Source organism: Seriola aureovittata, chromosome 1 (genome assembly GCF_021018895.1).
Source record: "Seriola aureovittata isolate HTS-2021-v1 ecotype China chromosome 1, ASM2101889v1, whole genome shotgun sequence".
Taxonomy (NCBI): Eukaryota; Metazoa; Chordata; class Actinopteri; order Carangiformes; family Carangidae; genus Seriola; species Seriola aureovittata.
The window spans coordinates 13,569,151-13,585,689 of record NC_079364.1 but is presented as its reverse complement, the minus strand read 5'-3'; the positions used below and the strand labels follow the sequence as shown (position 1 = coordinate 13,585,689).

The 16,539-nt window shown below is 39.1% G+C and overlaps 1 protein-coding gene across 1 annotated transcript in view; it reads right to left on the bottom strand.

Annotated features, from left to right (window-relative positions):
• Positions 1-7,244: 7,244 nt before the first annotated feature.
• The window catches only part of igdcc3 (immunoglobulin superfamily, DCC subclass, member 3), a 58,679-nt gene continuing 49,384 nt past the window's right edge, over positions 7,245-16,539 (bottom strand). Inside the window, exons 8-14 of the mRNA XM_056387853.1 lie at positions 15,120-15,367; positions 13,805-13,969; positions 11,927-12,115; positions 11,428-11,532; positions 11,040-11,175; positions 10,503-10,713; positions 7,245-9,872 (exon numbers count right to left, since the gene is read on the bottom strand). Coding sequence (XP_056243828.1) covers positions 9,741-9,872; positions 10,503-10,713; positions 11,040-11,175; positions 11,428-11,532; positions 11,927-12,115; positions 13,805-13,969; positions 15,120-15,367 — 1,186 coding nt within the window. The 3' untranslated portion in view covers positions 7,245-9,740. The remainder of the gene's footprint in view (positions 9,873-10,502; positions 10,714-11,039; positions 11,176-11,427; positions 11,533-11,926; positions 12,116-13,804; positions 13,970-15,119; positions 15,368-16,539) is intronic.

The window sequence follows — 16,539 nt, the reverse complement described above, 5'->3', positions numbered from 1 at the left end:
TTCTGTCATTAAACAATTCTCTCAAAGCTTACGAGTTGATTCTCATTAACATACACATCTTGTTAACCTTATCAGAGAATCTGTGTGGCAGGTGTGTAGGAACTGGATGTGGGATCCAAAGTGGCAATCAAAACATCCTCCACACTGTCAGACAATTATTGTAATTTATTGCAATGTCTTAGTCTTAGACAGCAGAAATAAACTTGCAGTAAGTAGTTAAAAAATCACTTGAACACATTGAGTCAGGGTTGTAGTCCTCCTTACTTGCATTCGCCTTTTCAGTTCTGCACAGAAATTTACTATTGGATTGAAGTCAGGGCTTTGTGATGGTCACTTCAAAAGTATGCTTGGAGTGACTGTCCATTTGAAAGAACCATTGACTGCCAAGCTTTAACTTCCTGGCTGATGTTTTGAGATGTTGCTTCAATATATTCACATAATTTTCCTTCCTCATGATGCCATCTATTTTGTGAAGTACACCAGTCCCTCAAAATTACTTGTGCAATGCACAAAATAGATTCCCTTACAGATGTGACAAAACTATAGATAATATGAAATTTGTGCAGTGGTTAATTTTAAGTTTATTGAAACTGCTGACTTCAATTGTACATGAAGGGTTGAGATTAAAATATAAAGACTGAATGAGAATTCAGTCAGTGCTTGTGGAGAGCTAATAAACTTGAACTACCCTTTGATGCCTTACCCAAAAGTGTGAGAGTAAACCAGATAGAGAGAGATGGAAAAAGAGGAGGTTGATCCATATTGGAGTCTTTGTCTTGAAGTTCAATCATGCATTGGGATTCACAGTGATTAGAAGTCTGGCACCAACCTTCATCGACCTGGAGCTCTGGGCCTCGTGCTCAATACTCTTTGTCTGGCCAGCATGCCATAAGTTAATGTGCTGAACAGTGGAAAGGGAAGGTACAGTGGGGAGGGAGAGGAGAAGCTTGCATCAGATTGATTTGCTGTATCTCAGTGGACCACAGGAAACAAGCAAGCAAACACACATCTGTGCTGAAAACTGTGCTTCTTTATCCGACACGCACATGCACATGCGCATACACACACACACACACACACACACACACACACACACACACACACACACACACACACACACACACACGAACACACACCTCTTTGTGCAGCTATCCTTGTTAGGACATTGCATTGACTTCCATTCCATGTGGACAGTCTAAACCAAATCCTTAACCAGGACATCAGAAATTACGTTTTGCCTCATTAGGACCAGACTTTGGTCCCGACAAGGTCAGTGTTTATACTGTTAAAGATCCCAAGAGGTAACAGAAACGCACGCACGCACGCACGCACGCACACGCACGCACACAAAGAATAAAGCCAGTTTCTGGATTTATTATTACTAGATCTAGTTTATTATCACTGTTATTGTTTTCTTTTCTTCAATGTTGCACAATGAACCCTAAAACAATACAAACCACTAAAAATGGTCTATTTTGCCTTTTTACACATATACATACACACATACAGTACATACAGTATATGTGGATATGTATACAAACTTATAATTGCAACACCTTGGTCTTGAGAGAGTGTAGAAACATAACCTTGTGGAAACATACAGTAAGTGATCCCTGACAACACTTATAGAATTTAAATCATCTCATATTGACCTGAATTTAACTGTGGGAGAAACAGTGAAAGCAGAGAGAGGCAGTGACCTCAGCTGACAGACCCAAAACAAGACAGACAGGCAGAAAAGCACACGGACAGACAGACAGATGGACAGATGTGTGATCATGGGCTGACTTAAGAGATTTGTGCTCCCTTTATTCCTTCAAAATGACCTGTCAAGTAATCAGACACAGGTAACACTTCAAATGAGGCTTCGTTAGCTGGCAATGCATATGGTTTTTGGTTTCAAGTTTACAGCACGTTTGAACCCTGCAGTGACTTAAAAAAAAATTAAATAAATAAAACTGCATAGATTAAATAGAAATTTGACTTGTTTTAATAAACTGTAGTTGTAGGAAAAGCAATTCCACAATGTAGTGAAAATGAAGTGGACGAAAGAATATTCCCTTCTCTTGCCCGTTTTTGCGGTCAGATAATCTACTTAGCTTTAGACCATAAATATTAATTCTTTCAGTGTAAAAGCAAAACAATGTTTCACTGGGAAACAAAGGAGAGAGTAGATGAAAATCACTTAGGAAAAGCATTTTACATACAGTTTGATGGTGATTTCTTTCTACAAATTCACGACAACTGTTGTGCTTGAGGTTACGTCCTGTGTGCACAGGACAACTGTCCTGTTCATTTTATCAGCTTCACCAGGAATTGCAGCTGGTTTCTACTATATTTTTAAGTAATATATCAATCTATATGGGAAGGAATGGTGCACATTAAAATACCCTTGGTGGGGTCCGGGTTGACCATAAAGTTTCTTATATTCAGAACCAGCACATTAATTGCAATGAGTTTTACACCATGTTTGTATTTTCACAAAATTAACCGTTTTAAGAGTTTGAGCAACAGAGGTCCCACACGAACATAAAACCTAGAATAGTTCTCATGATTTCACATATGAAATTTCTGCATGGGGGTTTCTGTTTTCGCTCTCCTCATTGGTTTAAAGATGCCATGGTTCAGTTGGAAAAAGGTGACATCCTGCCTCGATGCACACTACGTCTGATGATGGTTGTGGGGTTGTTTGGCTGTAAACCTGTCCTGATGAAGAGTATTGGATGAGTATCCAATCACCTCTTAACACTGGAGATGGTTACAAGGTGTGGGAAGTTTCAATCATTGGCCAATAAAACAAACTAGTCTTCTAGTTTAAGCATATGAGTAAAATAATGTGAACCAGCAACACTGGGCAAGAGCAGGTCAGATATTCTTACACCCATTATGGTCGGATGTAGCAAAAATATATTGGCATCATTTTCCCTTTAAGACTAAACACCTTTTGCCTGTAGTGCAGCAGGATTGAAGTTTAGACTGAATCACAAACATAAATGTTAAGCATATCTGGTATGTGTTTCTCTGTACAGGAAGATTTTTTACAATGCATGTCTCTGCAGGCAGGGATGTTTTCACCAAGAGGCTGTGACTGACTTTCATGTTTGATGCTAATTTCACAGGACGGCTGTAAGGGTCAGTAACACCTGCAGAGTAGATTCTACTCTTTCCCTATTTCAGTGGCCAAATAAAAGATGACTGAATGACTTTAGATTGAGCTGACAACATCAATACAGAACAGAAATTCTCCTCAAGCAAAGACGGTTTGAGAAGGAAAATGATGACGACTTGTCACTTTAAAGGTAACAGGACTGACAGGACCTCACCTCGAGTCACTCATGTGGACATGACTGGTGGCAACAGAATGAGGATGAGGTGATCATCAGGCATCAACGAGGGCAAGATAGATTTAGATTTGTCAAAGGAAAAGGTCACTCAGCCTATTTTCATCAATACACACCATCAAAACAGATTGACTGACAATGTAAGAAAGGACCATCAATAGCACCATATTGAGATCACAACATTATTTTGCCATTATTCGGCTAAATATCACAGTGTTACCATCACAAGTCCAATAATGATTAACTAACACTTTTCATTTCAGCTAAAATAACACATTAGCTTTTCGTTTCTCATGCAGATCTATTGTAGGGTTTTCTCTGCCCACTACCTTTAAATACATTGGATTCAATCTGCTTTCTTGACAGAGGTATATAAAATATAATACTGATCTCAAACATTAAAGTACAATTACATTAAATCACCATTTGACAAGAGTATAAATTACTTGGAAAATCTTTAAACTCAGCATTATTTGACATGTACAGTCATCAGGGTCTCAGAGCAAAACACCACAGAGATAAATGCATCGGAAATTGAATCAATTCACAATCATATCGGATGGTCATTTGGTGCCACAATGATCAATACCACATAATGTAAAGGATATTTCAAATGGAGGCTAGTGTCATCAGTCTTTGGACTTTTAAGGAAACCAGAGTCAGAATATCTCAGGTCTCCTATACATCCTCACCGTTGTTACAGCACTGTACTTTTGTCCAGAACAGACATTAGACTATCTTAACCTTCTGACAGGGGCCGGTTACCTGTGTTCAGTTAATGCATACTAAGAGAACGAACTGTACACACAGATGTGTAGTATTAACATTTAGCGCCATACTGGCACCATCCTCAATGTAACACAAATCCTACACATGCCCAGTCCAGGATGCTGTCTCTGTGAGAACCTGAGTTTACTGGAAGAAATCTGAATGAGTTACAGGTGCAACTAATGATTATATTCATTAGCTATTCTTCTGCTAATCATTTTCTCAGCTAATCACTTAATCATTTGGTCTATGAAGACCATAGTTAAAACCCCCAAAATATTCAGTTTACTATCAGATATAATGAAGAAAAGCATCAAAGTCTCACAGTTTAAATGGCATGTAATCTTTTATGCAATCTGAAAAATTACATAAAAATAGGTTCTGACTAATTTATCAGCTAATTGTTTCAGCTTTTAGAAGAAATTTTAATAATTCACACACCAAATACTACTAACTAGTTTTTAGTTAGCAGATTTTAATAGCAAGAAGCAAGGTTGATCACTTGTATGGTAATCGACTGAAACTTGTTAAGGATTTATGGACCTCACGTTACTTTTTTAATCCCTACATCCTTGTTTTCATTACCCTCGGGAATACCAAGAAGCCAGTTGAACTATTTTCTGAGAAATTTTCCCTTTGTGTGTCTAGCAGCATGGCCAAATACTAATACTCATTATCCTGCTAACACTTTGTCTTACTTATCTAAATGATCGACAATGAGGGCATCGCTCACAGCAAATCCGTCTGAACTGGGCAAAAAGCAGATTTTAAGGATGAAAAATCAGGTGCAGTCCAGAAGGCCAAGTGTGGCCTGCTGATATACATATAACACGAGGATCAGAGAGTCCCTGAGCACACGCTCTCCCTGTCTAAAGGTTCAGAGTTCAAGAAGGATGAAAAAAGGAGGCTGGCTAACTGACAGGAGCAGAGTTTGGTGATACAGCACTTCCCATGGCTGCAAAATATGTACGACAAAGGCCCCTTTTTTACTAACTGTGTCAGCGAAGGAATCATCTCGTCCCTTATGCTGACGGAGTTAGAGCACTAGTTAGTCAGTGAGAACAGCTTTCAGGGCTCCATGAAACCACACAAATTCTAATATTACACGGCAACATGACAACCTGACCTATCAACGTCTATGCACGTAAACATGATCGTCACTGCACCACATTCCCAGTGAATCAGGTTAAACAGTATGGCACTAAAAACCTGTAACATCCACGGGTGAAATGTGGACAATTTCCTGCAGGAGATTAACCCTAAATTACACCGAAGGACAGAGGAAGGAAGGAAGGAAGTAAGGAAGAAAAGCACACCACTTGTTTCCCCCGTGGAATTACACTCAACAGAAGTAAAAACACTGATTAAGGCTGCAGCAGCCCTGGAGAGAAAATATCATACTGGTAATTAATAAATATACAAGCAGGAGACATTTAGGTTGGGCATTTGTTCTGCTATTTTGATAAGTACCATTATTGTTTTTCCAACACTTGTAACATGGTATTAACACCAAAGTGTACAATTAAATACAAGAAATGGATTCAAGGAGAAAATCTGCAGACAAATCAGCATAAAAAATAACTTTAAAAATGCATAAAATTACAGTACCTACGATCATTACTAAAATGGAAACTGTGTATAATGCTGGTTTGCATAACACATTAAAATGGCAGGTGTTTCTCTGCTGTGGGGACACATACAACTCTCATAAGGAATGATCAGAAGATATGATACTAGATATGGGGCACGAAATGAGCAATTCTTTTTTCCAACTTCCTACTGAAAGTTATGCTGCATTCATGCAATGGTGGCAGAATGGGAAAAACAAGATAACCTCCTGTTATTCCAACTTGGAAGTGCTGAGGGGATTACACCAAGCTATCAGAGGTAATGAGAGGAAGCATTTTGGATTCAACAACCTAGATGTAAAAAAAAAACAGAGTTAAAGATAAAGATGTTTGCTTACTGTAACATTAGTTTGTCTATCAAGAGGGGCAGCAGGGGCACGACAAACTCTACAGTGTTTTGAACAAATTACACACTAGTCCAAACTCATTTGAAATAGATTTTTTGAAACGTCTGTATCTCTTCTGGACGATATCATAGCTGTCAGAAATTCCCAAAATCACCAACTAGGAATTACAACTAGTAAGATGACATCAATGGTGTTTCCCATTCAGCTGCTTATAAGAAGAATCTCAACCGTACCACATGAACACAATATAATTGAGGTAATGAGTCAGAAGGAAAAATCAATAAACCAATCATGTGGAATTTTGTTTGTGCTGGAGTTGTAGGTGCCACCCACTTTACTAAGTTTATTTCATTCACAGACAAACTTTCCACAGAGGATATAAAGTCAAACACCATTGAGAAAAATAAAGTTAAAGGCTTCTGATATGAAAAAAAAAAAAAAAACAGTAATAAAAAATCTGATGATAACCATTCATACCCACTAGAAGCTAAGCATGAAGATGAACCGTTTTAATAGTTAGTGCACGAGATAAAGGTCCAAAATATTTCTCCCTCCATTTGTGTGTGTGTGTGTGTGTGTGTGTGTGTGTGTGTGTGTATGTGTGTGTCCCTTTCTGTCTATTTTTTTGTCTGTCTGTCCAACATGTTTCAACAACTGCAATATATATATACATTTACATATATATATATATGTGTGTGTTTGTGTACTCCTTTACTCCATTGTTTGTACTCTGTATGTTTTCTTCATTAAGACCTGAGAGAAAGGCCAAAAACAGGGTTGAGGTAGGGTAAACATAATGCATCAGAGCAAGTCCTGTACAGTATGTGACGACGCTGAGCAGAGAGCTGGAGAGAGAAACCCTGCGATCATTGAGCCACCCAAACAACCCTCTATCTTCCTCAGCCAGCTCTCTGTCAGAAGTTGTCGGCATCCAGCGTTATTATAAACATGGTGTTCCTGAAGCGCTTTAACAAGTCAGTGTTGACAGGAGGGAGAAGGCTGAGCAGCAATTGTGGTTTTGGGAAGAGAGTAACGATAGACAAGCATGATCAGCAAATGTCATGTCTCCTGGGCACCAGAAGTGTAAAAGGCTACTGACTTAGTTTAAAAAGAAGGCAGATAATGTGAAATGAAATGAAAACTTGCACTGCAGCAACAAATATTCAGACAAAGCTTAGAGATACACTGCTGTCAATTTAAATTAAAGAAATACTTTTCAACATTTTGGGAAATAGCTTATTTGTGTTCTTTTTGAAAGATCAATACCACTGTCATTTCTGTGTTTTTGAAAGAATAGTTGAACATTTTGGGAAATACAGTACACACTATTGTATGGGTATTGGCTTACTGACATGAAGTTAGATGAGATGATACCACTCTCGAGTCTGTTTGTTAAAAATCTCTGAGTAGTTCTATATAATAATAAATAATCTGGCACAAACTTCTGTAAAAAATTTAGTTGTTTTTATAAGTGGTCATTTTTATACTTAATTTCAATTTTTGTACGGACAAAACAAACAAGATATAATGTGCTAAATAGTGAACTTCAGAGGTGCTACTAGATAGATTTGTTACTGTTTCCCCTGTTTCTACACAAGCTAGAGTTGGGAGGCAAACAGCTTAGCTTGGCATAAAGAACTGAAGCAAAGCTTGGTCCAATGTTAAAAAACCTGTCTCCAAGCACCTCTAAAGCTCAATAATTATCATGTTACATGTTGTACATGCTAAGCTAGGCTAATCACCTACTCGCTATAGGTTTATAATTAACAAAGAAACACAAGGTCAGTGTCGTCTAGCTGCCAACAACAGGCCTATTTCAGAAAATGTCAAACTATTCCTTGAAGTCATTACAAAAACAACAGTAGGATAATGTTTTGGGACATTTTGATAAGACTTGTGCTCATCTTTTAGCTTTTCTTTTTTTTTTTTACATACATGATAATATGTATGAAAACATTCATTCAGTCAATAAAATATCTGCACACAAACCGACACACAATTACACATGCACACAGCTAATTTTAAACACATATGATGTCTGTGTATTACATTATTTTGACTCATATCCAATTGAACATAATGTGTCACATCTCAGTCAGCAGTAAATAGTCCTGACAATCATTAACAACGCAGTGTATCTCTAATGGTCTTTTCATTCAACTGAAGCAACTATGTTTGGAAAAAAAAAAAAGGTATTATGATCTTTAAAACAAAACAAAACAAATTGCTTACAATGGAACAACATAATCCATACACATTACTAAAATACTGTAATTCATACAACAGTGTTATCAGTCTGTCAACTTGCATGAGGTACTGACACTGAACTCTACAAACACCATATTCATCAACAGAGGAAAGCGAGGGTTTCACAGAGGGGGCGGGAAGAGGGTTTTTCATTATGCAATAAACAGACAAACAACAACAACAACAGCGACAACATCAACATTGTTATCTTGAGGTAGAACATTAACTTCAGCATTTGGAAGTGCTTCACGTTGGATACTCGTTTTTTCGTTTTGCTTCGACAAGCAGGAGAAGAGAGGAGATTCTTGACATCTGAGGTAGTGCGGCACCTGATCTTGTAATTTTAAAACCAATCAGTTCCTCCGCATGTAAAGTAATTGTGAGCACAGGGGAAGGTAAAGTCCCTAAAAGCTTCCCGCAACACATTCATTCCGGCTGAGGTAGGTTTTTGTTGAATCGTAAGGTTCACACAGCCAAGTCTAGTGCCTGTATGAAGGCTGAGAACTCATAAAAAATGTTGATATCACTGAAACAAAGTCCTGAGACAGAATATATCGAATCCCTGGAAGAAGGCCGAGGTCTTCTGTGAGCGAGAAGGTGGAATCATTGGTAGGTGAGAGCAGGCAGCAGAAGTCTTTGACATCCACAGAAAAGTAGAGATAAGACCAATAACTTATAACCACTTTGACGTATAGATGATAAAGATATATATATATATATATATATATAAATATATATATATATATAAACTTAAAAATAAAATCATCATTGTATAGCAAGGACATTCTGGGGCCTCCATTCTGTGCTGCCCAACACCAGAAAATGAATACATGAACTAGGGCTGTCACTTTTTGTTTAAAATTTGTAAATCTTTTTTTTATGTGTGAAAAAATTAAATATTTCAACTGTAATTAACTGTTCGAAACCAAAATTGTCTTTCTATAACTGCAACAGGGGGTTTGAAGTAGTTCAGTGGATCTGAAGTGGCTGGGGACACTAGCGTACAAAGCTGCTCTGATCGATTTATCAGGAGCTGCGCCAGGAGCTCATGAAAAGGCCAATTTATGTACATATTACTTTGGACAAATTATGTGTTTGTCCAAATTTATTTATATATTTATGTTTTAAAGTGACAGCCCTACAAATGTAAAACTGTAAAAATAAAGAACATTTAACTGGCCTAGCTAGAAACAGCCATCCATCAGAGGAGAGCTCTCCAAATCAAGGCCAAAAACACTCCGATACACAGTCCTAGATCCTCTAGAACTTATTAATTTACCTATAAAAAAAAAAATCTTTGCACAAAAGGAAAAAAACTACTTTGAAAAGAAACACTTGTCAACCTGAGTGAGAGAAGAGTCTAAGTGGACACTGTGGACAGTGTCAGGTAAATTAGCCTTCATACATGATTAGCCTTGGTCGTGGTGACCCGCTGCTGCTGGAGGAGGCTCCTGGAACTGTGTCTCTGTGTCCCGCTCCATCGCGAACTTGTCCAGTGGTATCGTAGACAGCTGGGTGTTGTTCAGCATGTAGGAGTCGGACTGAAAACACATGTAGACAATAGTAATTAAACAGAGTTAGATAGAGAGTGAATTTAATGAATTCACTGGACATTTTAGCCCATGTTGACAGATAGACAGGAAATGTGATGAGGGGGATGACATACAACAAAGGCCTGAAATCTGCAGCTAGATGACAGGTTTCCCGACACAGACCACCAGGATTCCCCACTTCTTTGTTTATGTAAAGAGCAATAGTTTATTCTGTGAACTCTATTACTGCTTTATCTCAGTGTATTTTTCATTCTTTTATCACATTGTAATATATGTATAGTAAATAAATGCATATGCCACTGTAGCTTCAGCCTACAACTTAACGGTCTGTAGAAAATATTTTTGTCCTATTTTATTGTGTTGTATTGTTTTCTACTGTCCAGTTTGTTGGGAATAATTTTGCCTAATTATTTTAGTAATAATAAATAAACTAAATGAATAATGACCATTCTAGCTTTGATTTGTCCTCTGTTGAGTGGCGACTGTTAGAAGCTGCAGTCATTCTTAACCAGAGACACAAAGCTTTAGGTCATATTCTTGTGTTTGTGTATAAAACATGTCACATTCAACAGTGACTGGATTAAAACGTGAAGCAGTGCTCTCACTATCAGTACTCACCATGCATGAGTCTTGTGTGTTGGGCTGAGTGAAAAGTCTCTCCAGCTCGTTGCTGTCGACCACTTTATTCCCTGCTGCGCTGCCATTGACCTCCATCTCTCTCCTGGCAGCCCCGTTCAGCCCAGCAGCCCCCTGGGAAGAGGATGAGGATTCGAGCACTGTACTGTGCCCTGCCTGGGGGGTGGCCTGAACCGTCTTACAGATCATTAACCTTGGGATTACACCGGTACACACACAGAAAGGTTAGGTGTAGTGAAACAGCAAGAAATCCTTCAGAACACAATAGAGCTCAGAGTGACTAATGTGACCAAAGAAGCTCACTGCCTTGGAATACAGCCTCAAATTAAGACACACACACACACACACACACACACACACACACACACACACACACACACACACACGCATATATATAACACTTGTCTGCTGCATACGCATTATGGGGTGAAACTGAACCTCAACAACAATTATTGGCAAGTTATTTCCGGCGGTTCCACTTGTTGCTGACAGTGATTTACACATCACGTTTGTACTGACCTGCCGCGGTAGCTGAAGACGAGGAAGAGCACACAGAAGATGATGCAGGTGACTCCGATGTGAATGCCGATGATAATGCCTGTAGTGGATGTTTTACTCTGTTCATCTTTGACACAATCACACGGGGTGTCCAGTACTGAGGAGACACAGCACACAATACAGTCAAACCACCGCCAAAGTCTGCATGAACCAGGGCGTGTCATGAGGTGAGGATGGATTGTATAGTGAACTGTACAGTGGACTGTCTGTCTGAGGCGTGACCACTCAACTTGACTTTGCTAAAATAAAAGCTGACACATATGACTCAGTGAGACGCATTCAACTTTGATGCGCTGGGGTGATGTGGGACAGTGTGCAGCTGTGTGTTTGGTTTGTGTTTGAAAATCACCAGATTTCTCCACCGCCTCCCGAAGTGAAACAAATCGAATAGTGGCATTGCCATCTCCGTGTTGGTTGTACGCAAGTAGCTTTATTTCATAGACCAGTGCAGGATCTGGAAAAAAAGACACGCAGAGATTTTTAGATGATGAATGAAGCGCAGAAAAAAAAAAAAACGAATTAAAAATTAGTAAGCATCTCAGTGGGGGATACTTTATTAACCCTCTTTCTGCCACTATTTACTGTAGGAAATTAACTATTTTCCTCTCTGAAATTAAGTGTCAGAAGCTCCATAAATAACTCTTGTCCTTCTCTGATGTAGGAGTTTTTTAATCCCATATTAATATTCAGCACACTTCTAAGGAGTGACTCTTGTTGATGCTTGTTTATGGGCCCAGATTACAGAATGAAATATGGTTACTTTAATGAGATTAAAATGTCGATTAAGATTATAGAAACAGCTCAGCCAATTAAAAAAAAGGAAGAAAAATAAATGGTTGCAATCTCACCCAGCTGAGCGATGTTGTACTGGGTGACGTTGTGAGGGAAGGTGATGGGACCAGTAAAGAGAGGTGTGTGGGCTCTTCTGTAATACAGCCTGAAGCCTTGATGTTGGCCCATTTTAGAGGAAGGCTCCCACGTTGCTTGCACAACACTGCTGTTCACCACCTTGGTGTAGAGGGAGGGCGGTGCTGGCACTGCAACACAACACAGACTGTCAACCAAAGTGGCTCAACAACACGACAGCAGCACCTAACAGTTACTGTAATGGGGACACTTTTATTTTGTATTGTTGGAGTGTGAATGAAGACACTGTAGCGTGAACACCACAATTTCGAATTTGCTTCTCGTTGAAAGGGAGCACCAGTCCAATGAATTACTTCATTGATTAATGTGATCAATCTCATATCAGAAGCCATGACTTCTCGATTCAATGGATCTCCAGTTTCTACGTCAAAAGAATACAACAGGACAACAACTGGGTGTAAATAAAGGAGTTTATTAACTAGACTACTATCGACAGGGTAAATGCAAGGTGTAATGTTCATCAAGATGAAAATAATAATAAAATGAAGTGTTATGATTTGGCAATGGTGGGAGAGAATATGTTATGGCTATACACTATGGCTATAAAACTAATGATCACTACTATGAATGAGATTTGATGGTTAAATATCGATATATTCCGACATCAACCCAGGAGCTAAGAACCGATGATGAAGAGCAATGATTTAGAGCCGACGACTTAGAGCAATGTGTGAATTGATCACGACTGTTTGATCCCCTAGGGGCTGGCGCACGTTTCAGGGGCGTCATCCGTCTTCTCCTGTGTTTCAACTTGGAGAAGAGAGTAATTTTCCACTGAACTTTTGAATTGTTTAATTCTAGAGTTTACCTATAAACTCACACATCCATTTTCCACCATGACCATAAAACAATTAATGAAACAACGTACAAACCTAATGGCACTAATAATGACAGACAGGAATAATACGAATAATATAAGTGTGGATATTACATCCTTCAAAACCTAGAATTAATCATAATGCACGTGGTTAACTGATCAAACACATAATAAACATTCCTAAAGCTAATAGTCTATAAATGTGGATTACACAGCAGTTCTTTGACTGTAATAATAATAATATGGACATTCTGGATGTCATGTAGTGCGTGTTAACTCGTGTGAAGGATGCTGACAGTATGGTCACATGAAGGACATTGTCTTAAAGTCTACATGTTACATTTCAACCATTCTATAGGATAGAAATTTGGGATTGACTTACTACCTAGAAAGATCACACAAGTTACAGAACAGTTAGATATTTCATTTCATATTCTTCCTCAGATCTGTGTCTGAGAAGAGTGTCCTGCTGGTCATTACTATGTGGGTTGTAGTTTATGACTCAGTTATCTAAGAGGGACAGAGGAAGGCAGGCTGGTGTGTGTGTGTGTGTGTGTGTGTGTGTGTGTGTGTGTGTGTGTGTGTGTGTGTGTGTGTAGCATCTACCGGAGGGAATCTTTAAAAAGGAATTTCTTTCTTTTATTTCTAATGATGTTTCACCATACCTGACATAAGGAATCAAAGGGAAGCCAACTTTGGTGGTTATTACGGATTTAATCAGGTGTGTCACAAGTAAATATTTGCATTATTTTACAATCTTTTTAATCAGTTTCAAAACTAGCCAAATTCAGCCTAATCAAATTAAATCATGCTCCAAAACAATTTCTGATCCACCTTTTATGGATGTTCGGTCATTTACTACCTCAAAATCTTGTGTATTTTAACTCTAATCAAGCACAACGGACATGCAGCTCTTTTGCAGACCGCGTTTGTTATTGGTCGACGATATGCTTTGTGGGTGAGTGTTCTGCTCCCAACTCACCCTCCCCATGAGTGCTCTCAGTGACATTCTCCGATGGATTGCTGGCCCCGTGGGATGTGTACGCCTTGACGTAGAAGGTGTAACTGGTGGAGGGCTCAAGGTCTCTGATGATCTGCTGCAGCGTCACCTTACTGACAGCCTCCTCATACTCCATCTCCACTGGGTCTGAAGCAGAATGATGGAAGAGGAAGAGGAGGAGGAGTGGAGTAACAGAAAGAGGAGGCCAGGGTTGAAAAGAGCAAGAGACAGAAAAAAAGGAAAGACAGACAAATGGGAAAAGAAAACAGGGATGGAGGAGGAGCAGGCATTAAAATCAGAGATGAAACAATAAATACAATCTGTTTGTCATCATTTTATGGTTATTGCCCATTTCACTGGTGTTATCAGAGCAGCTCTGTTAGGTAATAGCTAATCCAGTTTGGCCCTGGGAGCCTGAATGATGATGGTTGGCTGAATTGCAGGGGTGGAGTAAGGACAGCAGGGGTAAAAGTGGGAGTTACAGAGGATGTGTTAAAGCATTTTATTGCTCTTAATCCAGAGACATCCAGCCATAACTACTATCTACCTTCAGCCCTTCATCAACTGGGCCATGCAATCTTGGAAGGGTAATTACAGCAGATCCTATTGGTTGGCCCTCGAGGCCCTTAATTATCCATCAGATAGAACTACTGAGGAGAACAGCAGCTGGCGCTATAAGACTCTCGCCATACACAGAATCACACACATTCACACCCATACACTTACCCGAACTGTCAAACTTAATGAAAGGAACGCAGGACTCACAAATGAATCTGCAGTTTGCCAGTGACAATCATTTGGAAACGTGCTGCTGACACCATTTGTGATCTGCATGTACGCGGCTAAACGCTTTTGTGAAACAGGCCCCTCGCTGACAATGTCAGTGCTGTCTATCTTCATCAGTATAGCAGCGTATTCATATTTTTTAAAATGCAGAATATTCACATAAATGCATGTTTGTAGTTACTGTGGGTGGACAAATTTACAGATGTTAAATTTGCAGATTGAACCATATAAATATTAAGCTTTAGCCACAACTTGATTTATTATTTTTTTTTAATTTCAGTGAAAAGGTCTTTTGGCTTGAAACCATTCATTCTGTAGTGCCACTGGCCAGACCTAAGCTCTCTGTAGAAGTTTTTATTTGCCTCTCTTTGGCCTGTCCTCATCTCAGCCAACGTGACATTTGAAACTGATTTCTTGTGTCAATGCTTTATTTATTATTTATTTTAGAACTTGATGTTATTGTAACTTATTTTTATGTCATCAGTTGTTTGGATCTTCAGTGCGGCCTCACCTGAGGTCCTGCGGATGTGGAGCACATAACCAATGACATCCTGGGTGTTCTGATCGGGCTCCCTCCAGGATACCTGGATGGTGGTGGGTGAGAGGGCCTCAGCCTGCACATGGGTTGGCATACCAGGCAGTCCATCAGCCCAGAGCACCGTAAGGCGCGCACTGGCCTGTGTGGAGCCAGCGCTGTTCTCAGCGATACACTGGTAGATAGCTTCATCATTCTGGCTAATGCCATAGATCGTCAGTGTGCTGTGAGAGCAGGAGAGAAGAAGTGGAACAGGAAGGAAAGAAAAGGAAGAAAACGGGGAGGTTTAGTTTCTTTGACACCCACATGGATATGAGTTTATGGTGAAGGACTGTATGTGAGACATCTAAAGGCCAAGTTCAAAAAGTCAATTCTCCTGTTGAATAGTTGTTCATTAAAAGCCATCAGTTCTTTTCTTCAAAAAAAGTATTTTCAGTCAAATGCACCATTGTAGTAAAATAACTACTTGAGTCACAGTCCGACATCATTGTTACAAAGTTTAATAATAATAATAATAGTAATAATAATAATAATAATAATGATAATAATAGTTTCACACTTTGAACTGCCTCCTTTACACAACACTTGCACTTTATACAGCACATGCCATCACCAAGGCTGCACAATAACAGAACATGTAGCAGAACAGAACAAGTTTTTAAACCTACACCTGAATCCATATCTGCCCCAAAATACACACAACAGAAAACCAAGCTGGTTTGCTGATGGTGGCCGTGATTTTAAGAGGTTATCCAAATGCTGTTGGGGAATATTGGGTTTGAAGTATGACCATTTCAATTTACTAGGTTGCGCCAGCAATGACAGAAAAGCCATCTAACATTACGGGGTCGCTCACAGGTGATATGTGTTCAAGAGTTATGGCAGTTTACATCAAATAGTCCAGACTCACACGAATTTGGCAACCAATTAAAAGGAAAAACAAATTCACGCCAGACCCATTCAGAGATGTTACACACTCGTCTTAGTGTGGATTAGTTGAAATATAAAGATGGACTGTTGAAAAACAAATTTGTGTAAGTGTAAATCTGTAGGAAGGATTAGCTTGTACCGATAGAGTTCAGAGTCTCCACTGCTGGTAGAGCATCAACATCTTTTTTTAACCATTTGCAAAGTAACTTGTGACTGTAACCATCAGATATCGTGGAGTAAAAAATACAATGTTTTTTTTTTTTTAACTAAAACTATGAAGTGTCCCAGAAGTAACATATCTGTACTTGAATAAATGCATTAACTGCAGATACTTCATACCTCAGGTAGGGACTACATACAACAAAGATGAAAGTGACAGTATGTCAGCATCGCATGGTGCCGAGTTCAACTGTGTGTGTGTTTGACTGAGTGAAAGAAACACACTAAATCCTACAGACAGCAGCAG